General features: G+C 39.0%; 1 protein-coding gene across 1 annotated transcript; it reads right to left on the bottom strand.

Moving 5' to 3' along the window:
• Positions 1-222: 222 nt before the first annotated feature.
• On the bottom strand, positions 223-26,043 carry LOC124502557 (killer cell lectin-like receptor subfamily F member 1). Its single transcript, XM_047067246.1, has 7 exons — positions 25,700-26,043; positions 11,214-11,305; positions 10,199-10,297; positions 8,716-8,805; positions 6,342-6,496; positions 5,571-5,683; positions 223-3,010 (listed from the first exon to the last, which is right to left on the bottom strand). The coding sequence occupies exons 2-7, from the start codon at positions 11,302-11,304 to the stop codon at positions 2,878-2,880; spliced, it is 681 nt and encodes a 226-aa protein (XP_046923202.1). The 5' UTR covers position 11,305; positions 25,700-26,043; the 3' UTR covers positions 223-2,877.
• Between the last annotated feature and the right edge of the window lie 1,824 nt (positions 26,044-27,867).

Below are 27,867 nucleotides of genomic sequence, written 5' to 3'. Positions count from 1 at the left end.
AAAAAAGAGGTTAGAGTGGGAGAGAGAGCCAAAGCATAAGAGACTCTTAAAAACTGAGAACAAACTGAGGGTTGATGGGAGGTGGGAGGGAGGGGAGGATGGGTGATGGGTATTGAGGAGGGCACCTGTTGGGATGAGCACTGGGTATTGTATGGAAACCAATTTGACAATAAACTTCATATATTGAAATAAAAATAAAAATAAAGCAATCCTAACAAAAAAAATAATAATAAAAAATAAAAAGATCCACAGACTCTTGATCTTTCAGCATTTTTTTTCTCCCTTCCTCTTAAGTGTAACTTCTCTCCTATCATTTTTTCCCACATTTCTCAAATGTTCACATTAATAAAATAATATGTATATTTGCACTCATTATACTAAATAAACACGGATTTGTGCTCTCTGTGTTTAATTTTTAAAATGAGCTGAAGTTTTTATATTTCATTCCCTGTAAACTATAATTACTTCTGTTCACACATATCAATTTGGAATCATTTTTCTTTTAGAAATTCATGTATGACCTTTCAGTTTTACTCCTAGTGGATCTAAGACCTTAAAGCAGGTTTCCCACTGATGAATTTATATTTAATTAACAAACATTAATGTAATAATCTCTCTGCTCCAAGTCTCCATATAGGCTCTAGGTTAGAAACAGAAACAAACAGACAATAAACCTGGAAAATATCATCTATTAGCCCATGTAAACGTAACACTGACCTTTCCTGAAAAAAACAAAACAAAATAAAACAGAGTGGTTTATTTGTCTCCATGCAGATTGTGATTATCTAGACCAAGGGAAGCTCTCCACAACTAGGAAAAGTTGTTCTGGGGAAACATTAAGACATGTTACAAATAATACTCAACAACATAACAAGAGCTTACTCTTCATCCATCACGCCGCAGGCATCTTGTCCCTCCCGTACAATAATGGGGATCATTGTCCTCCCCGAGCTCACAATACAGATAAATAAACAGTGGTCAAAAATCCAGTATCAAATATTAGGATTCGATAAGTACAGGAAACTATGAACATATTCACAAATGCATGTAATGTAGTCTGGAGCGGAGAATGGTTAAGGAAATATTTTCCACCAAATGGCGTTCAACTGGCCATCTGAACAATAAGCAGGAGTTCAACAGGGGAGTACGAAAGGGAAGAATGTTAAGCTGAGGCAGACATGAGTAGATTAGAGGCAAGAGAAAGCGTGACACATTTGGGAAACTGAACAAAATTTAGTGTGTTTGCATCATTAGAAGTATGGCAGTGGGAAAGAAATGAACACGGGCGAAGACACCCAGGTTCTGGTAAGAGACGATCAATGAAAAACAAGGGAAAGCAATGAAAAGTCCCTGAAGGAAATCAAGTAGTGAGTAATGTGGCCTGATAGGAGGTTTAGACAATTGCTATGATCACGAGATACAGAATGGACTTTGGCAGACAAAACTAAAAGCAGACAAAAAGACTGTTGCAGGAATCGAGGACAATAGGGTGGCTATGAGGACATATAGATGGATTCAAAAATAATTATGTAGTCACATTGACAGGATTTAAATGAGTGACTATCGAGGGTAAAAAGAAAAAAAAAAAAGTCATGGTTGATTCCAAGCACTCTGGCTTAGGCTAATGGGCACATTGCTGCCATTCACTAAGCTAATGAGTTTAATTTTTAGCATGGGAAGATTGAGGGGCTTTGAGACGTCCAACCAGAGATGTCCAGTGGGCAATCTGCTGTAATAAGGTCTGGGTTAGAAATATGGGCTTGGGAGGTATCAATAAATTGATGGTAACTGTACCTACAGAGTGGATGAGTTTAGCCAAGAATTGTGTATGAGAGAATTCATGCAAAACTCCAAGGAATGTCAGTATTTAAGAGATCAGAAGAGAGAAGCAATGCTTCAAACAAACAAACAAACAAACAAAAAACTGAAGAGCAATGGCAAGGAAGGGAGATACAAGTTCAAGAGAGCATTGTGTCATAGATGCCAAGGTCAGAGACTATTTCTAGAAGAAAGGATAGGCCACAAATGAACAACACTGCTGAGAGTTAAGAGGAAAGCTAAAAAGCTGTCATGGTATTTAGGCAGAAGAAAGGCATTCTTGACGTGATGAGAACACTTTAGTGAAATAGTGGGAAAAGCAGAAACCAGATTGCAGAAGAACCTGGAGTGGGAGGTGAAAAGAGGAAAAAGCAAGTATAAACAATTTCTCGGAAGTTTGACTTAAAACAGGTGGGAGACACTGGATAGAAACTGGAAGCCACAAGTGGTTCAGGGAAAATTTTCTTGCGTTCTTGCATTTTCATTGTCGAAAGAAAAGGAGGCGTAAGAAGAGAGAGGTTAGAAGTGGAGGTGATGAAGGAAGGAATCTCTTTGAAAAAATGAAAGGAGATGCGATCCCGGCTGTAGACTTTGAGATTTGATTTAGCCAGACAGAGGAAGACCCCTTCTTTGGAAACAGGAGGAGAAGGAAAAGAAATAAGTAAGATGCAGACAATTGTGTAGACTCAGTGGTGGAAAATTCATGAATGTATCATGTGACGGCTTCTCTTCAAAAAAAAAGCTCCCCTGCTAATGGTGAATGGGGGCTGTTGGGAGAGAACTGTTGAAGAGATGAAAGGCCAACTTCTGTCTAAAAGAGCCACTATGATGAATGGGGGATGACTGCTGAATTATAGCACCAGTGACAAGAGTGACAAGGCCACAAGGAATGAGTTAAGCCTGATTGCCCAGAGTTATAGTGACACAAATCTACACCATTATCATCATCATCACCATAATATTTGTTGTAAAAATGATGTACATCTACAAAAATACACAAATAAAAAAAGACTTCCGAATTTTTTTTTTTTTCCATAGGAAGGATAGACTGCAATCAGTTTAGAAGTCATTGTCTGAAGAAATCACATGTTGACAAATCCAGTAACTCTCATTACAACACTTTTCGGAAAACACACCCTTCTTTGTTATTACAGCACAGGCGTTATCTTCAACTTGGCCCATGACTTGAAATCTGTAGATGAAAAGACAATGTTCTGTTCTCATTCTGCTAAAAACACAACCGTGAAATTTTGTGTGTTTATCTCCCGCCTTGGGAGGCATGTGCTCTCCAAGCTGGAGATCTAAGACTCTCTAAATTTTCAGACAAGGAGCACCCGTTAAAAAATGACATCTTTAATGAAGGTAGCTGTTCCAAATAGTTTCTCAACCAAAAATGGCCGTTGGTAAATGGAAATGCTGCATGGAATTAAAATAAAAATAAAAATGTGGATAAGAAACACTGGTTTTCCCAATGTCATGCCATCATACAAAAACATAAAGATCTTAGAGGGCTGTTACTTGTTGTGGTCTGAATGTTTGTGTCCCCCCCCCCCAAACTCATATGTTAAAATCCTAACCCATAAAAGTGATGTATTAGGAAGTGGAACCTTCGGGAGGTGCTTAAGTCATGAGGTGGAACTCTCATTAGTTCCTTATACAAGAGACTCCAGAGAGATCCTGACTTCCTTCCACCATGTGAGGTCATGGTGGATGGAATGTGGCTACCAACCAGGAAGAGGGCCCTAACCCAGACATGACCGTGCTGATATTTTGATCTTGGAATCCCATTTTCCAGAACAGTGAGAAATAAATTTCTGTTGCTTATGAGCTACTCAGTCTGTGGTGTTTTGTCAATAGTAGCCCAAATGGACTAAGACAGAGGACGATCCTGCCCTTTTAGGAGAAAAATTCATTTTATTACTCAAAAGATTCCAGATTCAACTTTCTGAGTATGTGCAACAATGGAATGATACCCCCTTTAGAACGGACAATCTCATATTTATCATTCTGAGATTTAGAAATGTCAGCACATCTAAAAACATGCAAGACATGCGTGTTCTTCAAAAAGTACTAAACTGACTTTCTGAGGAAAGCTGAACTGTTACCTTTTTCACTTTCCAGACCCAAATCCCAAGTATCACACCTTTCAAAAATCTTCCTTCACTGTTTGCCTATAATAAGCAATCTGGCTTCTACAGAAGATCCTAAGAAAGAGGAATACTCTGGTACCTCTATACTTTCCATGTTAAATGTAACCCCAGACCGAATGGGGGAAGGAGTGAGTGTTGGGGTGAGCAACCGGGAAGAAGACCTCCCCATTTTTAAATGTTTTAAACTCACACAGACACCTCAGCAAGAGAATTTCTGCTCATTTGTGTATATATGGGCATACCCAAATCCTTTTACCCTTTATACAAAAGAAGGAAAATTCCCCTAAATTCTTTTTTTCCATGATATTTAAGCCAACCTTTCTTGTCTTAGACAAATAAGCCATAAGGCATCTGAAAAGTCAGACAAAGGGGCACCTTTGGTCAGTTAAGCTTCCGACTTCAGCTCAGGTCCTGATCTCACAGTTCGTGAGTTCAAGCCCCGCGTTGGGCTTTGTGCTGACAGCTTTGAGCCTGGAGCCTGCTTCAGATTCTGTCTCCTTCTCTCTCTGACCCTCCCCTGCTCATGCTCTGTCTCTCTCTCCTTCAAAAATAAACATTTTTTAAAAATTAAAAAAAATTAAAATAAAAAATCAGACAAAACCCCTCAATTAAAAAAAAAAAACAAACAGATAATTCTAAGCCAGTTTGCAAGTGGGTTGACAGAGCATCGCTTTAAAAACATGATGATAGATTTCTTTTAGCGATAAAGATCAAGTTTTAAAATTATTTTAGCGTGTTGTACAGAGAGTGGGCTATGGGTGGGTATAGAGTGCAAGTTTTAAAAGAAATATTATAAATAGTCTTTGGGTAAGCATATTCATTTGTAGGGTGACTTTCTGTTTCAGAGCATTTTTTTTTTACCGCCCCTCAGCCAGTCCAGTGGGCCTGCTCTATCACTCCAGACCATCTATATTCTCCCTAAACCTCCTTCACATCTCTTTGAGATGACACAACAAAATTCCAAATTTTCAAGAAGTAAAATTAACTTTTGATGATCCCAAAAACCTTGATGCTGAAAGTAGCAAGTTTTACCCTGGGCCCCCAGGAGCTTCTGCCTGTGTTCTGGGGATTAGTTAGTGCCTAGCCCCCCAAAGATTTTAGCACTCTCTACCCATGGAGTTTAAACAAAAATGAATGAGTAGAATGAATTAAGCAGAATGAATGGAACGGAAGCAGAAAGTAGCTACACATATTGTTGATTAGGGTGACAGTATTAAAAACAAGTCAAATGGCTATTTGTTGTGTTACACATAACATATTCCTTAATATTTGAAATATTCCCACTAATTGAAATCTTCCTGTAAGTTAAAATAAGGGTTGTTTTGTAAACTTTTAAGAAACACTTCAAAAGAAATGAAATTTAGAGAATTTCAGGTTAACTACAATTTTCCATTTACATCTCTAGCATCATGGATAAACTAAAAGAGAACCCAAATAAGCAAATAAATTAGTCTCCTTTCTGTAAGGTAAATGGCTTAATCACTCACACATTAACAAATCAAAGTCTTCGATCTCTGGGAACCATTTTGACCAGCTGGAGTTTCAGGCGGGCATCCCCCAGCACGAGTTGGCTGGTGAGAGACTCCAATGCCAAATACTCACAACTGTAGATTTAATGGGGTGCCGTCCAGCCAGGTCCATGCCTTTTGTGGGTGCGTGATGTTCAGACCCATCCAAAAGTAAATTCCATCCGGTATACTACTCTGTATGAAATTCTGTGAAAGAGAACCCAGAGGTAACGGAGTTAAATGCAGTAAAATAGCCTCTTCTGATCTTCGCCCAGACTTGAGAAAGTTTTGCCAGATACTGATAATGCTCAAAGAGCTTGTATCTTTCTCCCCAAGAAGTGATGTGGAAAGACAGCATCGATATCCCAGCTTTGCCACTGACATGTGAAATAGCACTGTTACACAACCTGTCAAGTTCAGCGGATTCTTCTTATGAAAATGGAAAATACTGCCTATTTCGTAAAGTTATTGTGAGCACTAAGTTTTATATAATTTGTGGCATGCCTACCACGGTGCCTGGTATATGCTAGGAATTCAATAAATAGCTGTAATTACCAGCAGTATAATTCCTTTATCATAAAATGTACTTTGGGGGCGCCTGGGTGGCTCAGTCAGTTAAGCATCCCACTTCAGCTCAGGTCATGATCTCACTGCCCGTGGGTTCGAGCCCCGCGTCGGGCTCTGGGCTGACAGCTCAGAGCCTGGAGCCCGTTTTGGATTCTGTGCCTCCCTCTCTCTCTGCCCCTCCCCTGCTCATATTGTCTCTCTCTCCTTCAAAAATAAACAAACGTTATTTTTTTTTCTTTAATTTACTTGTTTCTCTCGGTTTTAGAAGCGCTAATTTCCCTGGCAAATTAGCTCTTACCAGTTCAGCCATGTCTTGGATCATCAAGAGATGTGATTTCATTAGTAAGCAGGATTTCTGGCTATCGGTCCATGATTTGAAGGTTTTTAAGAAATTATAGCACTTCCCTTTTTTCTGCAGCCAGTTATTAGGGCATAAGTTTAGCGTGGACTTTGCTGAAATGGAAAAAAATGGAAGAAACAGAAGAGTAAGGTTTGAATATCAAAAAAATGCACTAATTTCTAAACTTTTCCCTTAAAAGTAAAGATTTTGCCCCACTTTTAAGCAATGAACTCCGCTGGGGCACCTGGGTAGCCCAGTCAATTGAACATCCTATTCTTGGCCTTGGCTCAGGTCATGATCTCACCGGCTGGTGGAATGGAGCCCCGAGTAGGGAATCCCTGCTTGAGACTCTCTCGCTCCCTCTCTCTGCCCCTCCCCTGTTCACACATCTCTCTCCCTCTCTCTCTCTCTCTCTCAAAAATAAATAAATAAACTTTAAACAAAAAAACAACGAAATTTACATGAGACAGCTTAACACAAGCAAACACCAAAGTTTGCGCGTGCACGGAGGCCCAATAATGAATTTGAGACCCAAACAAATGACCGAGTCAGGCAGTTTTTATACATTTTAGACTAAGAGACGATAAATTTGTGAAGCATTGACAGGATAAAGCAAACGTGTTTGGGAGCTTTAATTAGCAAGGAATTCTAAGAAGTGGGGCTAAGGTAGTGGATTAGAAAAAAAGGAACGAGGTTTGTTTTAGATTTTTTGGCATTAAAGTTTCTATCTCTGGTGATAAGGATGTCTTTCCACTTCTTAGTAAAAGGGGTACCTTTGGGGGCTCCTAGGTGGCTCAGTGGGTTCAGCCTCCGACTTGGGCTCAGGTCTCATCTCACCGTTCATGGCTTTGAGCCCCCTGTCGGGCTCTGTGCTGACAGCTCAGAGCCTGGGAGCCTGCTTTGGATTCTGTGTCTCCTTCTCTCTCTGACCCTCCCCCGCTCGCACTGTGTGTGTGTGTGTGTCTCGAAAATAAATAAACATTAATTTTTTTTTAAGGAGGGTACCTTTGATACAGGAGATTTATTTCCCGCTTTCAGGGGGACAGATATGTCCCAAGTAGCTCCAATTTAAAATAATTAATATGCTATTGTGGTACTTATGGGCAGCCTGCCCTTGGCCCCTACCCTGACTCCTCTGCCCCCATTTTCTTTTGTCTTAGCTGGAGATGGTACGTAAGGTGGTGGCTTGGGCTATTTTGGGGGGTCACCCAGTTTTCCTGGGTATCTTCATGTGTCCCGGAGATATAAGTGTTATAAAACTCCGTATTTCTCCTATTAATCTGTCATTTATTGCACGGGGGGGGGGTCTGAGTCAAAAACCTATCAAGGTAGAGGGGAAATTCTCTTTCCTCGCCTACCGTGCCCTGGCCACTGGTTTGCATTTTAGAAAGATCCTACTGGCTGCAGTATGGAAACGAATAGAAATCTAGATGAGAGTAAATTGGTAATTAGTAATCCCCTTCTTCGTGAGCCATACTGATCTCCAAATGCCTTACAATTCGATCTTTCCACTCTGATTTTTAAAGAGGGACCTAACACCTTAATCACATAGTATAACAAATAATAGTTACAAAAACGGCAACCAATATAGTGGAGAAGTGACATCCACATGGGTAAAAAAAGGTACATAATCCTGGTATAATCTCCCGGGAAAGTTTTATCAGTTTAAATTGCATATGGCAGTGCCATTTGACTTTACGATCTCACGCATTAATCATGAGGTGGGTAAGGGCAGGGACTTTTGCTTAAATTCTTTGCTATCTTGTCAGTAAACCAATTATTTTGTATATGCCTAATGCAATCAACAGGTGCAGAGAGAAGCCTCTTCGGAGCATCCCTTATCTGACTAAAAATAGAAGCTTCTGAGATATGAGGCTGACATAAATTCCTCTTTGGAGTGGTTTACTCCCAGGGGAAAAAAAAAAAGGACTAAGAACTCTACCATGAATCCCCTTCCTGGACGAATTTATGACTATGAAGAGGGAAAGACTACTCACCACCTGTATATGCAGACATCATTACTAACTTCATTTTCTCCAGTTCGGTCTCCTGAAACACCTACTTGCTCGTCTTTCCTGTGGAAATGTACTTGTTTTTCCCAAAGAAAGTCTTCCCCCTTCCTTTCTCCTATTAAGCTAGGTATGGAAACCTTTAACTGTAACCAGGCAGAGGCAGCTACTTCTTTTGTTACCTCTCCTATGAATGCAAATAAAACTTTTCTTCTTGTTCATCGGTCTTCTGACAGTTAATTCACACGCCCCCTGGTAGGAACTTAAGAGGGTGGAGGAAAAGTTTTTCCTCCCCTACAATACAATGAAATATAACCACTTACTTGTGAAGTTTGTATTGTCCTGTTGTTTCCTGGGAGAAATATTCATGCCATCACAATCTTTGGTTCTTTTCTCACTACTTAGGCGACATACTAACAAATAAAGTAGTAACACCAGTTAGATTTCTACAAGTACGACCTTGTGCCTTTTAATTATCCACTAAAGCAGAACTACAAGTGAATGCTCACACTGCTGGTTGAGAAATCTGTCTATAGCATTTCAATACTATAATGCGACAAAGGATGAATAAACTTAGAGACTCTGGAGATTTCCACTTGAGAACAAGTAAGTAGAAACAAACAATAACAAATTATCTAAATAAAATGAAACTATATTGAAATTTGTATTTGCTAAGTATGATAGGTTAGACTGCTGTGTGATCTTGAACAGATTACTAGCCTTTTCTGTTTCTCACTTCCCTCATATATAAAAGGGGAAAATGTTTAACAAACCTAGAGTGTTTTGAGGCTAAAAAATAATGCATGTAAAATGCTTAACACAATTCCTAACACATAAAGAGTCACAACAAATAGAAACAATAACAGATATAATTACCCATAGCTCTTCTTGAAGTAGACCTCATTTTAGGACTAGATCTTAACTTTAACTGGGCCTTAAATTTTCAAGCAGCTCAAAAATTTTGTCAAAACGTCAAAAAATCAAAAGTGACCTCTAACGTCCAAAAGTTTTATGTAAAGTGCCAACTCAACTTCCATAAAATGAAGTGCTTTTACCAAAATACAAAACTTCAATTCACAGAATTGTGACAATCATACCCACACTATTTACCAATTGATTATAAGCGGGGACGCCTTGGGTGGCTCGGTTGGTTAAGCATCAAACTCTTGATTTCAGCTCACCTCATGATCTCACAGTTTGTGGGTTTGAACCCCGTGTCTGGCTCCACTCTGGGCAAGGAGTCTGCTTAAGATTCCCTCTGTCCCTCTCCCTCTGCCTCTCCCCCACTCGTTCTCTCTCTCTCTCTCTCTCTCTCTCTCTCCCTCTCTGTCTCAAGATAAATATATAAACTTAAAAAAAAATAACTATGGGGTGCCTAGGTGGCTCAGTCAGTTAAGCATCCGACTTTGGCTCAAGTCATGATCTCATGGTCACGAGTTCAAGCCCCGCGTGGGGCTCTTTGTTGTCAGCACAGAGGGCGCTTCGGATCCTCCTCTGCCCCCCTCTCTCTGCCTCTCCCCCACACACTCTCTCTCTCTCAAAATTTTTTTTAAATTAAAAAAAATTTAAATAAATACAATTATAAGCAGAATAGACTTTACAAATTAACAAGTTTATTGTTTCCTCTGTATAAGAAAAAAAATACTTGCATTAATGAAATTATCAACTGTGTCCTTTAATATCGATGCAATTGAAGTAACAGGTAAATGTGAAAAATGGTTCTGGGAAAGTTAGAGAAATGAAGGTAAATGCCAAGGAAAACATATTAACTTCTCTAGTTGAACAGAGAGCTTTCAATTTACTTACCCAAAATGGTGAGTCCTATCACTATGGCAATGAGTATAACCAGTGCAATGCTGGACAATCTCAGAGCAGTCTGATGCCACTTGGGACATTTAGGGTAATCTGTAATAAATAATTTTTCTTTCTGAAACATATAGGCGTTAAAAAGGAACTTGAAAATGTGTCGTAGAAATGTAAAATTCTGAGGGTACGCTATGTCTTAAGGAGGGGGGAAAGAAATATACAGCCTCTGTTTAAATCACCTTGATATGATCACATACATAATTATCTTGAAAGAATTGGATTTACTGACTCTAAGAGGTCAATATCTTTTATTTACTATTTATTAACTATCCTTTTTATGTAACACTTCTAGGAGAAAACTCCAATCCACAAACAATCAAATGGGTGGGGTATTAGCTGATCAACTGGTTAGTTAAAACATTTCCACTAAAATTTGTCATCCACCTTCATTTACATCTTTTCTCCATCACACAGGTAATATTCAGTGGGTTTGAAGTCCGGGAAGGCAAAATATAAGTAATACCGAAATAACTGACTAATAATAAAAATGAGCATCCAAAAAAGAAACATAAGATTGAGTAGTGTAGCCACCTTCTCGAATGTTGTTTGAAATAAAACTCTTATATTTATATCAATTAATGAAACCAAACTCAGATGCTAACTTTTATAATTATGCACTTTGCCTAATACAGCAGCATTATAACACTTTCACAATCTTCAACCCAGGTCAAATCACACCTGATCGATTACATTCAAGTTAACAATATTTATAAGTATATAACTACATACCAGAGGCTGAAATGGGTGTGAGTCTACAGATATAGAAAAGGGTACAGTCTAGTGAAGAGGTATCTATGTAAACATGTTATTTAAAAATAAGATAAAAACGTTTCTGAACAACAGATTCTAGTTCAAGTTCTTAAAATTTCTCATTAAAAGTCTAGGATTAAAAGACCCACAGAAAATTCTAGCTATATTCTAATCTGTGGTCTAATGGGAGGTTATGGATTCCTACCTTTGCATGTCCACTTGTGTTGACAATGATAGGGATGCTTTCTTGTCTTCTGCATCATTGATCCCTCTGTGTTTTGCATCTGTCCAAACATCCTATAAACAGAATAATCCATATTTGAATGAGATGGAAAGAGAGGCATTACCTGATCAAAGCAGAGTCAGTTTCTCAGAACTATGGCATTGAAATAAACCCAACAGCTGTAAAACCACAAAGGATATGATTTAAGAGTGAGGTGACCTTCATTTTTTTTTTAATAAACTATTTCTTTCAGGATCATTTTAGGTAGGCAGAAAAATGGTGAAATTAGTACAGAAAGTCCCCATATACACAGCACCCAACCTTCTCTATTATTACCATGTTACATTAGTGTGGGACATTTGTCAAAATTAATGAATCAATATTGATGCATTATTACTAATTAAAGTCTCTACTTCCTTTTTACTTACTACCTTTTCTATTGAAGGACCCCATTTTGGATACCACAGTTTCTATTTATTCTTTAAAATTTTTTTTTAATTTTTATTTATTTTTTGAGAGAGAGACAGACAGAATGTGAGCGGGGGAGGGGCAGACAGAGAGGGAGACACAGAATCTGAAGCAGGCTCCAACTTCTGAGCTGTGGAGTTCGAATTCATGAACCACGAGATCATGACCTGAACTAAAGTCAGACGCTCAACCAACTGAGCCACCCAGGCGCCCCATATTCTTTATGTCTTCTTAGGATAATCTTGGCTGACAATTTCTCTTGTTTTTGATGTATCGTTTGGGGATTTTTTTTACGGTTTTGAGAACTGTTGATCATATGTCTTGTAGAATATTCTCCAATTGGAATAGTCCGATGTTTTTCTCATCATTACACCTGGGTTAAAGGTTTTTGGAGGAAGACCATAGGGATAAATTGCCATTTTTATCACATCTTACAGAGTGCCTACGACCAACATGGCTTATCACTATTGTTATCTTTGATCACGTGACTACAGTCGTGTTTGTCAGTTTTATCTACTATAAAGTTACTCTTTTTTCTCCATTTCCATACTGGACCCTTTGAAAGGAAGTCAATATGTGCAGCCCACACTTTAAGAAGTGGAGAGTTATGCCCCACCTCTTCCATGACAGAGTATCTACATAAATTATTTAGAAATCTGCAGGTGATTTTTGTGTAGTCTCCCATTTACTTATTTATTCAATCATTTGTATCAGTAAAACTCATTCAAATTCATTTTATACTTTTCCGTTCTAGCCCAATACTACCTTATTTATTTTGTTCCTCACACTGTTCCAGTTTGGCCATTGGAACTCTTTCAGCTGGTTCCATGAGTTCATGCAGATGAACTTTAATAAATTACAGCACAGATCATCTTAACCCCCACCCTTTCATTTCCATTACCTCCTGCTCCGGCAGTGAGAAACATGGCTGCCACCATCACCATTTATTTACTTAATTGCTCAATTCCAGGATACATTTTTTGTGGCTTTAGAATTGTTATCTCGTACCTTGTGGGAAACTACCAAAGACAGTGCTTATGTACAATTCCTTTTGTTACTAGTCTTACAAGTTAAAACTACACATTTTCAAGATTACTTAGATCTACAGACTTTATCCCCACATCCTTCAGTGAGGCTGTTTCATACATCTACAATACATCAGATTCTTTTAGCAGTTCTTGCAATTCATAGTGGGGTACCATGGTGTGCTTGTTGTGTTTCACTGAAATAAAAAGATAAGGAAATAAAGGATTTAGGAGACATAATTTGAAAAAGACTGATATGATTTTGGACATAAGTGTGAGATGTCTATTAGATATCCAGAGGGAAATGTCAAATAGGCAGTTAGATATTTGTACCAGGAACTCAAGAAATAGAACCGTACATGAAGCAGAGGGAGCTCACCTAGACAAAGAGTACTTACACGGGGTTGGGTCCTGTCCTTTGAGGATCATGACCTTGACTGTTGGAAAGCTAAAACAGAGGGGAACCAGTAGGTAAGACGGAGAAGGGGCAGCTAAGGATAGAGGAGGAAATACAAAGGCATGTTCAGAAATCCATAGAAAAAAGTTTTTGTCAGCTGTATTATATGCTGCTGAAAGGTCAAGAAGCGCAACAATAGGAAAATGGCCATTGAATTGGCAATGTGGAATTCCTAGTGACGTTTATCAGAAATGATTTTGTGAAGAGAATAGAATGTATTGAAAAAAGAACAGAAGGTGAGGAATTTGAGGGTGTGAACTTAGCCAACTCTGTGACAAGTATACTCTGAGAGGAATAATGGGAGAGTAGCTAGAGGAATAGGTCTGATCAGGGTGGTTTTTTTTTTTAATGTTTATTTATTTATTTTGAGACAGAGAGAGAGAGAGAGAGACAGAGCATGAGCAGGGGAGGGGCAGAGAGAGAGGGAGACAGAATCTCAAGGAGGCTCCACACGTCAGCGCAGAGCCTGACACAGGGCTCACACCCACAAACTGTGAGATCATGAACTGAGCTGAAATCCAGAGTCAGATGCTTAACCAACTGAGCCACCCAGGTGCCCCCGGTCAAGGGAGTTTTTTTTTTTCAACGTTTTTTTAATTTATTTTTGGGACAGAGAGAGACAGAGCATGAACGGGGGAGGGGCAGAGAGAGAGGGAGACACAGAATCGGAAACAGGCTCCAGGCTCTGAGCCATCAGCCCAGAGCCTGATGCGGGGTTCGAGCTCACGGACCGCGAGATCGTGACCTGGCTGAAGTCGGACGCTTAACCGACTGCGCCACCCTGGCGCCCCAGGGAGTTTTTAAAAAATATAGCGAGTACTAGTGCATTTTATGATAATAGAAATGGATCAGTGTAAAGGAAAAAATCGCCACTGCAAGAAAGAGTGGAAGAGGAATAATTCAATAGCTTTTTGAGAGGTCAAGAGAAAATGGGTTTCAGAGTACACGTAGCTGGGTTGGCTTCTTATGGGAGCAAAAATATTATTTCTACTGGAACAGTGGAGAAAATAGGTAAGGATAAAGGTTTTAAATATATACCGTTGGTGACTAGAACAAGGATGATTCTATGCTTTGAATTCTAGACACGTTTGGTTCAATCTGCCGAGAGTTGTGTGCAGAACTACAAATTGTTTTTGTACATCAAAGAAAAGCAGCTGTGGAAGGCAACCACAGTCTCATCCTCTGCTGGCTACTCATTTCCTCTCTGCAGTGGTTCTGGCATTTCTTGGGTATATTCTGAAGACTGTGGTTAACCTAAAACTTTCATATATGTCCTATGCTTTCATGATTTGTTTGACATTTTGCAGAAAAAATAACAAATTAGACCAGCACGCATTTAAATGGATATGACAGCAAACTGACTGCTTGGAAGCTAACTATATTATCAGTGTGTGTGTGTGTGTGTGTGTGTGTGTGTGTGTGTGTAATATCATGTGTATTATATTAAAAGGAGAAGATTTGGAAGTAAAGGAGAGGCTCTTTCAACGGTATCGTTGCTTGAAGAGACTACTCTCCAAAAGGCTGGAGGGCAGTGAAGGAAATAGAGGGCAGAATATTGGGGTAAAAAGTGAAGAAAAATGACAGAGGCGTAAAAAGAAAATGGTAACAAGATTATGGCAATAGAATTCCTAGTAATTTAAAAAGCAGAGTAAAAAGCTAAGATTAACTTCCAAGATCATTGAGTAACTAAGAATTTTTTGAATTCTTCTACTTACCTTATGAATATTGGAGTTAACCTGTATAAGTAGTAGACATAATTTCTTGTCTATCTTTGGATTTGCATCACCTGGTAGAATGCTTGACAAATGTAGCTTGAAAAATAGATGTGTGTTGGAGGAACCTGGGTGGCTCAGTTGTTTGAGTGTCTGACTTCAACTCAGGTCGTGATCTCATGGTTCGTGAGTTCGAGGCCCATATCAGGCTCTGTGCTGACAGCTTGGAACCTGGAGACTACTTCGGATTCTGTGTCTCCCTCTCTCTCTTCCCCTTCCCTGCTATGCTCTGTCTCTCTCTCTCTCTCTCTCTCTCTCTCTCAAAAGTAAATAAACATTAATTTTTTTTAATATGTGTGTTGAATAAACAAATACATGAATGGGGTTGATGAAGTCCAGTTGATGCAAAGGGTGGTTTGTTTACACAAACACACTCTGATTTGTATGCCTTATGACTGGAGACAGAAAATGTAAAAGATGAGATAGGTATGCATTTATTTTGAAATAATAAACACATAATTTATGACTTCCATCACTTACTTAAATAATAGATATTATTTTTAAATTGTATTTTAAATTGTATTAAATTAAATTGACAGCTGGGTGGTCCAGTCGGTTGAGTGTCTGACTTCAGCTTAGAGGTCATGAACTCACAGCTCATTAGTTCGAGCCCCGTGTCGGGCTCTGTGCCGACAGCCCAGAGCCTGGAGCCTGCTTCAGATTCTGTGTCTCCCTCTCTCTCTGCCCCTAACCCACTCGCATTCTGTCTCCATCTCTCTCAACAATAAATAAACATTAAAAAAATTTAAAAAAATAAATTACATTGATTATTTACAATATTAAATGGACACATATTATCTCACTTAACCATTCAAACCACTCTATGAGAGCTAGAATGTGGATCTGTACAGTCTGATGCAGAGTCTGAACTCTTAAACCTATGGTTATATCATCTCTCAAAACACACATACAAACACACACATTTTCCCAAAGGCATCTATTCTAAACCATCTAAAAGTCTCCATTATCTGTTTACTCTATGAGAAATTTTACCTGTTATTATCAATGTGTGAATAATCATCTTTTTAATCACCTACTGTGCATTTGGTTCACCCAAGAATAATATAATAAAAATAAAATAATAATAATAATATAGTAATATAATAACAATTAGTTGTTATTAAAGAAACACTTTGATAGGTAAAATAATCAAAATGAGCATTAGGAACTTCGGGGTCTCCAAAACTAAGAGAGCAGAGTAAAGTGGTCTTTGGACAACCACACAACAATTTAGTCGTGTGGAGGCTAGATCAAAAGATTCAAGAAGGAGAAATAGGTTATATAGAGAATGATTTTCTATAGCTGTCTAGAAAAGACAGGAACCATAAAGAAAAGACAGATAGATTTACAAACAGATAGATAAACAAATGTAAAACTTGTGTATACCATACCAAAAATGAAAGAAAATAGTATGGAAAACATTTGCAATGCATATATAAAATAAGGAGTCTTGATACATAAGAGGCTCTTTCTAATCAGTGAAAAACAAAACAAAACAAACAAAAAGAACCCCACAACAATGGCAGAAAATATGCACCAACCATTTATGAAAGAAGAAAATACATTGTCAGTCCCACCTGAAAAAAATTCTTACTTGTATGAGTAAATAGCCCATCTGAGAGCATTGACTGTCTCTCCATTTGTTTGACTACAACGTATAATTTTATTAAAGATTATAGTATCCCACAAAAATGCATGAAATGTTACAGAATTGGTAGATTCCTTCCCTTTTCAATACCATTCACCACATAGTGAAATAACAAAGCAGTATTGGACGGCAAGCAGGTAATTTATTCAATGGCCAGAGAATGTGTAAGGGGAGCTCGTATTCTAAAGGCACCTTCTCCTGAGAGGTGGGGGGGTGTATATATGACAGGGCTCAGGCAGATCCGCTCTGTTTGATGTCAGCCAGATGCCAGGGGGAGGAGGTGGAAACTTCCAGGAACATAGGCCACTCCCTTTTTCTTTCTTATTTGGCCAAAGGTTGCCTGTCATAACGCTCTGGGGGAGAAGATTTTTAACATTGTGGAGAAATAACGTGAACTTCGGCCCACTTTGTCATCCTGGGCGTGTCTAGTTGAGATACTAGAAAAACACCCAGCTTTCAGAAAAATTCCCTGTGGAGTTCTTTGGGGACTCACCTGATGACAGAAACCCACCTTTTTATATGTTAGTTGATTAATTATATTTTCTCTTATATTTAAAAATTTTTAACAGATCTATGGCGGTATAATTGACATAAAATAAAAACCGTATGTTTATGGAATACAAATCGATAAATTTCCATATATGTATGCACCTGACGCCATCACCACAACTAAAATAACTAACATACCCATTATCTTCGAGACTACTTCTGCTCCTCTGTGACCCTCCGAAAGGCCCCTCTCTGCCCCACCTCAATCACTAGGCTATATCTTCTGTCACTGTAGTGAGGTTTGAACTGTTTTTGGAATTTTATGCACGTTGAATAATAAAGTATACACCGTTCTATAAACAGACTTAGTTCCTTCACTACAATTGTTTGAACACTCATTGGTCGTATTTTATATGCCATATGTCATTGCTATTTTATCACTGAATAGTATTCTTTTATATGAATATACCACAATTCCTTCAACCAATTCACTTGTTGTTGGACATCTGGCTTATTTCCGGTTTGGGCTTGTTACAAGTTGCTAGGAATATTTGTATACGAGTCTCGGTATGAACGTGTGGTTTCATTATTCCTTGAACAAAACCCAAAGAGTGGGATAGTTCAGTCATATGATATGTGTATGTTACCTTTTAAAAAATAACTGTATTGAGATAGGATCTACATACCATAAAGTTCATCAGCTTAAAATGTACAATTCAAAGTTTTCTAGCATACTCACAGGGTTGTACAATCATACATAAAGCTCTGTACCCATTAGTAGTCACTCGCTCCCCGTCTCCACCCCGGTCCTTACCTACCCCAAACCCTAGGAAACCACTAATCTATTTACTATCTCTACAGATTTGTTTATTCTCGGTGTATGGACATGTTATATAATATGTGGCCTTTTGTCGCTTAGCACGTTTTCCTCTTCAAGAAATGCCAACGTTGTTAAAAAGAAAAAAACACCACCAACAAAACACAAAAGAAAGAAAGAAAGAAAGAAAGAAAGAAAGAAAGAAAGAAAACCAACAACAAAAGAAGAAATGGCCAAGTTCTTTTCCAAAGAGGTTGTACCATTTTCTGTTTCCCCACCAACATCGTATGAGTTCCAGCAGCTGTGTGTACTTGCCAACAGTTAATGTGATCAAATTTCTTGATTTTGTATGTTATAATGCAGGTGTCCTCATATCAGATTTTTGCTTTGATTTTCATTTCCTTAATGACTAATGATGGCAAGCATCTTTTCATATGTTATCTACCACCCATGTATCTTCTTTTGTGTAGTGTCCAAATATTTTTGTTAGTTGTCTTATCATCGAGTTTTGAAGGATATAGATAAGAAATATCAATATATAAATATGTTTTATCTATAACAGATATAAAATATGTATTTTTTTAGCCTTGTATGAAATACGTGGTTTGCAAAAATGTTTTTCCTACCCAGTGGCCTGTCTTTTCTTTCTTTAAGAGCATCTTTCAAAGACCTGTTCTTAATTTTGGTGAAGTCCAATTTATATTTATTTTTTCTTTTGCATATTCTGTATTTGGGGTTGTATCTTGAAAATATCTTTACTTCTCTCAAGCTCAAAAGGGTTTTTTTCTGCTTTCTTCTAGAACTATTATAGTTTAAGGCTTTATAGTAGATCAATGATTAGTAGATTAATTTAGAGATAATTAACTTTATCCCCAGGCTAATATTTGCATATGGTGTGAATCATAGACTTAAGTTCATTATTTTTGCATATTGATGTTATATACTACAATATTGCTAAACTCATTTGTTGATTGTAGCAACTTTTTTCTATTTTCTCTAGTATTTTCTACAAATCACCTACAATTCTACCTTTCCAGTCTGGATACCTTTTATCCTTTTTTCTTGGCTTCCTGCAGTGACTAGATCTTGTACTTTTAGTACAAAATTTGGAGGAATTTTGGGGATAGCAGACATCCCTATCTTGCTTATGCTAATAATTTTAGGGAGAAATCATCGAGTCCTTCACAGTTAAGTATACTGTTAGGTGTAAGGTTTTTGTAGATACTCCTTATGAGGTTAAGAAAACCTCCTTCTACTAATTTGCTGAAAAGCTTTATTAAGAATGAGTGTTGGGTGTGAAAGGATCATATATTTTCCTTTTTTTTCTCTATTAGTAGGTGAATAGATTAACTAAGCCTCACATGCATATATAAACGGTACTTGGTCATGATGAATTATCTATTTATATCTATATTTTCAATGCTAAGAACTTCTGCATCTATATTAATGAGGAATAATAATTTCTGTTATACTTCTCTTGTAATGTCATTTATCTTGCTATTGGATTAATGGGAGCTTCATAGAATGAGTCAGAAAATATTCCCTCCCCTTCAATTTTCAGGAAGAAGTTGTTTTATTTCTTTTTTAAATGTCCTCAGTAAAGTTCTCAGTAAAGCCATAAGGGCCTGGAGGTCCTTGGTGGGAATATTTTTAACTGCTAATTCATTTTTATTATGTAGGTATAGGGATATATCCAAAGTATCTATGTATGAGTGACTAAGCTTTGATATATTGTATATTTCAAGGAATTTGTTCATTGCATCAAAGTTGAATTTATTAGGATAAAGGTGTCCATAGTATTCCCTAACTATTCCTTCAGAGTCTGTAGAATTTGTAGTAACCTCACTTCTCTCAGTTTTGATACTCGAGCTTCTGTCTTCTTCCTTTTTTTTCCTCATCCATCTGGCTAGAGGTTTATCAATCTTAATGTTCTTGACAAAGAACCAGCTCTTGTTTTCATTGATTTTTATATTGTTTTTCTGTGTTCTATTTCATCAACTTTTCAATTTTATCTTAAGGTTTTCTTTTTTCTGCTTACACTGGATTTTATTTGCTCTTCTTCCAGTTTTGTAATACAAGACAAAATCTGTAATCCTTCATTTAAGATTTTTCTTCTTTTTTAATTTGGAATTTAGACCTATAAATTTTGGAATAAGTATTGCTTTACTAGCATTTTGCAAATGTTTGTGTTTGTGTTAATTTATAAATAGTTTCTAACTTTTCTCTGGATGTCTTATTTGACCCACAAATTATTTATAAATATATTGTTTAGTTTACAAATATTTGAGAATGTGCTAGATATCTTTCAGTTGTTGATTTCTAATTTCTTTCCATTTTGGTCTAACAGCATGTTTTTTATAATGAGTAATTCTACATCTGTTAAGATTTGTCTTGTTTTATGGCCCAGAATGTAGCCTATCCCATTAAGCATTCCGTCTGCACTTGAAATATATATATATATATATATATATATATATATATACTGCAGGTACTGGGTGGAATGTTCTATAAATGCCAATTCATGCAAACCACAGGTTGGGAGAAAATATCTGTAAATTATATATTTGATAAAGACTGTGTAAAGAACACTTACAGTTCAATAATAACAAAATAAGGAACCTAAATGAAAAGTGCTCAAAATACAGGAATAGACATTTCACCTATGAAGATATAGAAGTAGCTAATAAGCACATGAAAAAATGTGTCCAGGATACCACTTATGAATGTGGATATTAAAAACTTAATAGCGGCACGCTTTTCTCTTGTCCTGAAAATTCCAGCAGCCTTTGTTTCTCCGGTCTTCAGGCTTCTTCTCAACTCAGGGAGACTACCAGGATGGGCTTTATCTGGACTCTCACTGCACTGCAGCCTGGAAACATCCTCAAGTCAGTAAGCTAGAGGAATCTCAGAGCATACCTCACTTATTTCCCATTTCTCAGTGATGACTGTCGCTGATGTGCAGTGTTCCTAAAAGCCATTTTTGTAGATACAGTTTGGTTTTTCACTTGTTTCAAATGGGAGGAACAGAATTAATAGGAGATATTTGTTTGTTTGTTTGTTTATTACAGTAGTTGACTCGTGCAGTTATGGAGGCTGATAAATCTTGCAACCTGCTGTCTCCAAACTAGAAAACCAGGAAACCTAGTGTAATTCGGTCTAGTTCAAAGGTCAGATAGCCACGGCGTCTAAAGGCAGAGACAAGATGGATGTCCCAGCTGAAGCAAGCAGAGCAAATTCACCCTTCCCCTGCTTTTTGCTCTAATTCAGGCCCTGAACAGATTGGATGACGTCCACCTGTATCGATGAAGGTGACCTTGTTTACTCAACCTGCCAATTCGAATGCTAACCTCTTCCAGAAACATTTTTGCAGTCTCAAGCAGAAGTACACATCTATGGCATAGCCTGTCACCTGGTTAACACACAAAATTAAGTATCAGGTGCACCTTGAATTGCTTGGTTACAGCCTGAGAGAGAACTGGTTTAGCAAGTGTGAAAAATTTAAAGGTTTTCATTGACTCCAAGCTTACTGTGCATCAGTGTCATAGCAAGGTTGCCAAAGAGAAGGAAAGGAAATAACCCAGCTAAGCAACTTTAGTTTGGCTTCACAGAGATGAACGGTCTGGAATGGGCAAGACAATGTTTCTGCTTTGCTTGCCTTGCGTGAAGTGGATTGCTCCCAGAATACTGCACTCAGTTCTGGGCATTGCTCTGAACCGGATGTGGCAAACGTGGGGCACAAATGAAGGAAAGGGCCCCGGCAGGTCTTTCCACTCACTTGGAATGATCTGTCATCTCAGCTCCCAGTTTAGACTTCCACATTTAGAGTCATTCATTCATGCAGCGCTTACTGTCCGAAAAGCACACGAATGTGTCCCCCGGTGGATCTACTCCAAAGCTGGTGAGGCTGAAGATTCAAACTCCTCTCTTGCCTGACTCCCTTCTAAGGCATCGGATGAACTTTGGCAATGCGTCCTCACGGCTGTGTGTCGTCACAGGTTTGTAAACCTAAGATATAACTCATCCATACTGCGTCTTTCTGTTCTGATCTGCCTTCCATCGCATCACATTTCCTTCCACTTGTATTGGATGGCATTGGAGGCCAGTATTTTCTTCTTCTTTTCTGAAGGAGAAGTTGAGGTGGCATTTTCAGCTTAGTCAACTCTCATGAATCTATGCAGTTTTCTGTCATATCAAAGTCTATTCAGGAATCAATATATTCTTGCTAGCCTTCGTGATACAAGTATGGCTTCCAGGAATACTCTTAAATACCTTGTATTAGGACATGGAGATGTAAGACTAGAAATCATATCATGACATGACTGGATTCCATGGCACCCAGAACCAGAAGCACGTAGGAAATGAGGCGGAAACAAGATTTGAAATGTACAAAGCCATAACTTAGTCTGTGGAAAATTCTTCCAAGAGTCACACAAGTAAAACTAAGCGGAGGACGGATTCCCGTCCACTCTTAGACAAAATGATATTTCTTTCCTGTAGGATAACATAAAAATATACTGCCACGAGGACATCTATGACACATTGGAAAATGAAGGTCATCAAGTCAAAGAGTATTTAAGACTCATCCCTGAACAAGAATACTTGAAATGTTCCCAAATCTTACAGCTATTTTAGGAAATAACTTGATAAGCATTAACATTGCCATTAACAAGTTGTGATTTTCAAAAAAAAAAAAACATTTTCAAGCTCTTAATCATATAAAACAAGTGTTGGTCAACCATGCTGGTATCAAAAATACGTTACAGATTTTTATTTTTTTATTTTTTTTTATGTTTGTTTAAAAAATTTTTTTAACGTTTTTATTTATTTTTGAGACAGGGAGAGACAGAGCATGAAAGGGGGAGGGTCAGAGAGAGGGAGACACAGAATCCAAAACAGGCTCCGGGTTCTGAGCCGTCAGCGCAGAGACCGATGCGGGGCTCGAACTCACGGACCGCGAGATCACGACCTGAGCCGAAGTCGGCCGCTTAACCAATCAGGCCACCCAGGCGCCCCAAGATTATTTTTAAATAGGAGGGTTTCCCCTTGTTCCAACTGAAGAAGAAGCAGAATCTGCATTACAATTTAAAAATCAGAAAACATCACCGCTGTGAACAAACCCAGAAGATCATAAAAGAAATAAATAACAGAGCAAAGCTATTGACAAATGCTTTTTGAGGTCATAGAAGTGTGGGAATGACACACATCTATATTTGTGGACAGAGGAGGAGGAAACAAATGTAGGAGGGAATAATCTGCTGCTCTTGAGACTAAAGAAGTGACTTCTAGAACGTAAGGATATATAACCTAAGTCTTTCGAGAACCGTTTTAGTTCTCAGTCAAAAATCAAAACTTGTGACTGGTGGTTTATGGAGAAGTAACAGGATAGGCTCTCAGACGGATTAAAGACGTGGTAAGCCAACATTACTTTATTAAGAGAATCACTGAATTTCTACTAGATATCAGAATATCCAGAGAAGTTAAAGTACCAGTTTCTCCTCTCTGATAGTTTATCTACAATCTGAGACCAGAAAAAACTCATTATACTACTGTTTCAACATTGAGATTATGTTCCATTCATTTTCTTTCATTTTTAAAAAATTTAATCACACATGAGAGAATTTTATATCTGTTTAAATCTTAAAATTGTTTTATTCCTTATTAATAAGGTAGTTGAAATCATGAAATGCCTTTCCTCTCATAAAATTATTAAAAGTATTTGCTGCCTATTTTTTCTATGATGAATTCTAATTCACATCTCACAAATAGAAACACTGCTTTTCATTACTGAGCTATAGTGAGGAAATATATAGGCCGGGACAGAAATATATGCACTTTTTTTTACTTAAAATGTTCATTCAGATTCTTGAAACTTTTTGGCACACTCCAATAGTCTTATACTTTGAAAAAAAAAATGGGTCTCTAAGTCTCATGTCCGAAATGAGCATTTAATCTATTAATTTACTTTTTTTTTCTGAGCAAACAAGTACAAATATTCTTATTTGGTTTCATACTCTAAATAATCTTACGAAAGATAATGACCAGGTCATCTTTGAAACAATACTCACTGAATGAAAGAGTTGATTTCCTGAGTATTAGAGAAAGGAAGCCTTAGTCAGAGAATCAAGTGCGATTTCTGTGAAAAGGAAAAATCGCATCACCTGTTCACACATAACCTGATGTTATTTCTACACGATCAGCAGAGAAAAGCCGACCTCAACCACAAACTCTTACAGGACTTGGTCACGGCAACTCATTATGTGTGGAAAAATTTCCTTTGTTCTTCATGCGCTGATGAAAATTTAACACAATTGACAAGAAATCCTAAACTAATAGAACTAAAACATTCTTTTAGGATTGCGTCTCATAACTCCTCTGGTACCAATGTGTTAACATAAAGATTTGAGTTGTTGATCCTGGGAAACAGTATATATGGGCACAGTGTAGAAATACAGTGGTGTAAACAGTGTCTTAGTAACTAATGAAATACACAACTGTGAATCATAGAATTTGAGTGTACAAGGAGACAATGAAATGGACTACGTTCGTAACTTTGGAGCTGAAATCAACCGTAGATGTTAAGCGTTGCTCCAAATTTGTCCTCATAGCTCTTAAAAAGTGCCGATTACTGGTCCCCAACCCAGATGATTCTAGTCCAATAGACTTGGGGCAGTACATGCGAATATATATTTTAAACAAAAACTCTCCAGATTATTATGACTCACATCATAACATGGAGCCATTGATCTAAACTAACAGTTAGGTTTTGAAAACGAAAAGAAAACACACCTTATGATGTTAACTGCTCACCCAGATAACTGTGATAAAGAAGAAACTGGAACACAGCCTCCCCGACTGTCTCTCCAGCATTCTTATCATACAATATTGCGTTATTAATTATTGCATGTTATTGCAAAAGTGATCCTTTTACTTCCATAAGTGTACTTTGACTAAAATCATATGCCAGGTCATATTTTCATTTAGTGCCCAAATCACACTATTCCAAGCTCTATTCTTTTTTTACAGAAGGACGTCAGCATTCACAAGGTTCCCCTTCTCAAATCTGATTCCAGGGAGATTTTTACCGCTTTTTTACCAATAGGCATTAAATATTTATTACTTCGGCCAGGGTTGTTCTAGAAGGTAAAACTCAACTACGTAGAAGTTGAGTAGCTTGCCCAGAGTCACAGAGGAAATAAGCAGAAAGTCGAGGCTTCCCCCAGGCAGCCTGGTTCCTACGCTTAATATCAAGCCACTACCCTCTGTGGTCGAGATGCTGGAGCTCTTGGCAAAGCTACTCCCCAGGCAAAATCCGAGGGGCCTTCCCAGTCCCAAGAGGTTGAGATTCCACAATCTCTCGCCTCCCTCTTGGTTTCTTAGAGTTGTTGTTGATGCACTTCCCTCAGGGAAGCCCCAAGGGGCCCACGGTCTGAAGCTGCCTTCTCAAATACGACTGGAGAGAATTTAACTGCCAGAGTAACCCCCCTGTAAATTCTGGGGGGCTGAGCCAAGACCACTGCTGGCCATATGGTACCCTTCACACACAGGAGAAAAAGCTCCCCTGGTGGAGGACGGAGTGGGTAAGGACACCTTTCCTAAAGGTATCTGCTCTGTGTTGAAGAATTACATAAAGGTGCCCCAGTTGGGCCTGGGGTAGCGCCGCCTTCCCAACCCACCCAGATGCAGGATTTCTGGGTTTTCTTACACCTGATCGCTCCTCTCGCCGTTTTCTCCCTATACAACTTTGGCAGATTTTTTTTTTTTTTTAACCCAAAACTGTTGGCTTTAAAATTACCTTCGCCACTGGCTGGAGTATTTTGCCTCAGAGATGCCGTTCTGTGCAACTGACAAATATATGGACTGTGTAGCCGGAAGGCTTTCGTGATACTGGGCACACAGGCACAACACCGTTGTGCTCACTGCAAGGACCAGAGGTAGGTTTGATGTTCCTCCCCGTAAAGAAATCAGTGCTCTCCGGTGTGTTTTCTTTCTGTTCCATGATGAAACTGGAGGGTTCTGCAGAACCCTCAACGGAAGAAACGTTATCGGGTCTCAGCCGGAGGAAGTGGTGCACCGGCTTTGCTTAGTTTTCTGCTTGCAGAGGCGGTGGGAAGTAGGGGAGCAGGGGGTGGGGGTGGGGACATGAGGTGGGTGGGGGACATGCGGCGCTCGCGGGTCCCCGCAGTGCGGCGAGCGCGCTAGCCGGCCGGTCCTCCCGCGCGTCCCCCAGTCCCTGCGTGCGGATAGGTGGGTGGGGACATCCGGCGCTCGCGGGTCCCCGCAGTGCAGCGCGCGCTGCCGGGTCTTTCCTCCGCGCGTCCCCCGGCGCCCCTGCGTGCGTGCATGCGTGCGGTGGCGCTCTCTAGCCGAGACTGGAGGAGTCGGGGGAAGTGGTGGCATCTCCCTCCTCTGCCCGGCGGGCGAGTTCCCCGGAGCTCCAGGGGCGCTGCCATCCCTCCTACCCCCTCTCACCCTCAGCTATTTTCTTACCCAGGGCTCCTGCCCCGGTGCCATCCCTCCAGAAGTGGGGGGGGGGGGCGCTGGCGGGGAAGGAGACGCTGATTCTGGATTAAGGGAGGCCCCCGGTGACCTGGACAGGGCCAGTTTTGGTGACGTGGTAAGGGAAAAACAAAAGCAAGCAAACAAACCAGACTTATACCCCTATGGGTTCAAGAGAGGACCCAGGAGAAGTGAAGAGGGGATTGTAGGCCTCCTTTCTGAAGAGCTGTAACCGCTGGGAATTGTAATCGACACAGTGCAATCGTGGTTAAAGCTATAGATCTTTAACCCGAAAGGATCCTTAACTTCTCTAGACATTGGTTTATGTTAACTTATTTAGGAGTGAAATCGGTTTGCTTAAAACCATCGTTTTACCCCTGCCAGAGAATTAATCTCCTAGGCACTAGGGCGCAAAGTGAGTTTGGAGAGTAATCTGATAAGAGCAACATTGTTTGCAAGGGTGGGTCCGGTCACAGAGGACTGTGGCGGGACTGGAGCATCGAAGCTTCAAGATGGGGAGTAGAAACTGGGAAGGAGAACACTGAAAGAATAAAGTTGAATGGCAATAAGAAAAACACAATATCCTTCACAAGGCTTCCGGAGGCTCCCCATGCTGACAGTCGTCACATTATCTTATTTACATTTTGCCACCAGAAGCCTCTAGATCTCTACTTGTTCATCAGAGAGATCGCCTTACCAAGAAACATGCTAGTGGTTTTCAGAGAAGAATGACACCTGGTTGGAGAGCCGAACAATGTGCAAAGAAAAACTTAACTGCTGTGGTCATGACCCAGAATCCAAACAAACACGTGAGGACTTGAATACATGCCTGGAAATGTCCATAGTTGGTTAGTTAGTAAGGGAATTGTCTCTGCAATTATGTTTTTGTTATTCCTTTCTGTGACACAACAAGAAAAAAAAACAACTAATAATCCATTGTGAGAAGAGGATTTTGAGTCAGTCATTGAGTAACTACCCATTGGTTACTATCTTTAGTTCCTAGGAAACATAACAAACAGGTGCCTCTCCACCTGAGGGTATCATAGAGTGAACTAGCAGAGATAGTCAAGGATTTTTTGCTGTCAAAGAGCCTTTCGGAAAAATGCTCAAATATCCTATCAGCAATGCTGATAATGTAATTTTGGGGTGTTGTTCAAGTTTAGAAGATCTTCATTGCTGTTTCCCAAATGAAGTACGACCTGCTCTTCACACAGGGCTTCTAATGGGGATGTCCTTAGCTCCACGACAAAGCATTGGCCGGAACTTGACTCTTCTACCCGCCGGCAGTTCTTTATTTTCACCGCCCGTTGGGCAGGACTCAACACCATCCCCTGTCACCATCACAAATCCTTCATTCCAGAGCATAATAGGACGCATATGTGTTACTGAAAGTTTATAGAGAGTTTAATCAGAGAGGATCATAGTGCATAGGATAAGCCATTTTTTAAAACGACATCATTTCTT

The sequence above is a fragment of the Lynx rufus genome, unplaced genomic scaffold (assembly GCF_022079265.1).
Source record: "Lynx rufus isolate CCGP_SWC_20201006 ecotype Redwood Valley unplaced genomic scaffold, mLynRuf1.p SCAF_7, whole genome shotgun sequence".
In the NCBI taxonomy this organism is placed as follows: Eukaryota; Metazoa; Chordata; class Mammalia; order Carnivora; family Felidae; genus Lynx; species Lynx rufus.
The sequence above is the reverse complement of the archived record's forward strand: the minus strand, read 5'-3'. Positions and strand labels throughout refer to the sequence as shown.

What these genes read in the sequence shown, in the direction of transcription:
- LOC124502557 (XM_047067246.1), bottom strand. Translation starts at nt 11,304, where the DNA reads ATGTTTGGACAGATGCAAAACACAGAGGGATCAATGATGCAGAAGACA. An exon ending in ACACAAGTGGACATGCAAAG is followed by an intron (nt 10,298 to 11,213) that starts GTAGGAATCCAT and finishes TATTTATTACAG; the next exon opens with ATTACCCTAAATGTCCCAAG. An exon ending in GGACAATACAAACTTCACAA is followed by an intron (nt 6,497 to 8,715) that starts GTAAGTGGTTAT and finishes TTTCCATTTCAG; the next exon opens with CAAAGTCCACGCTAAACTTA.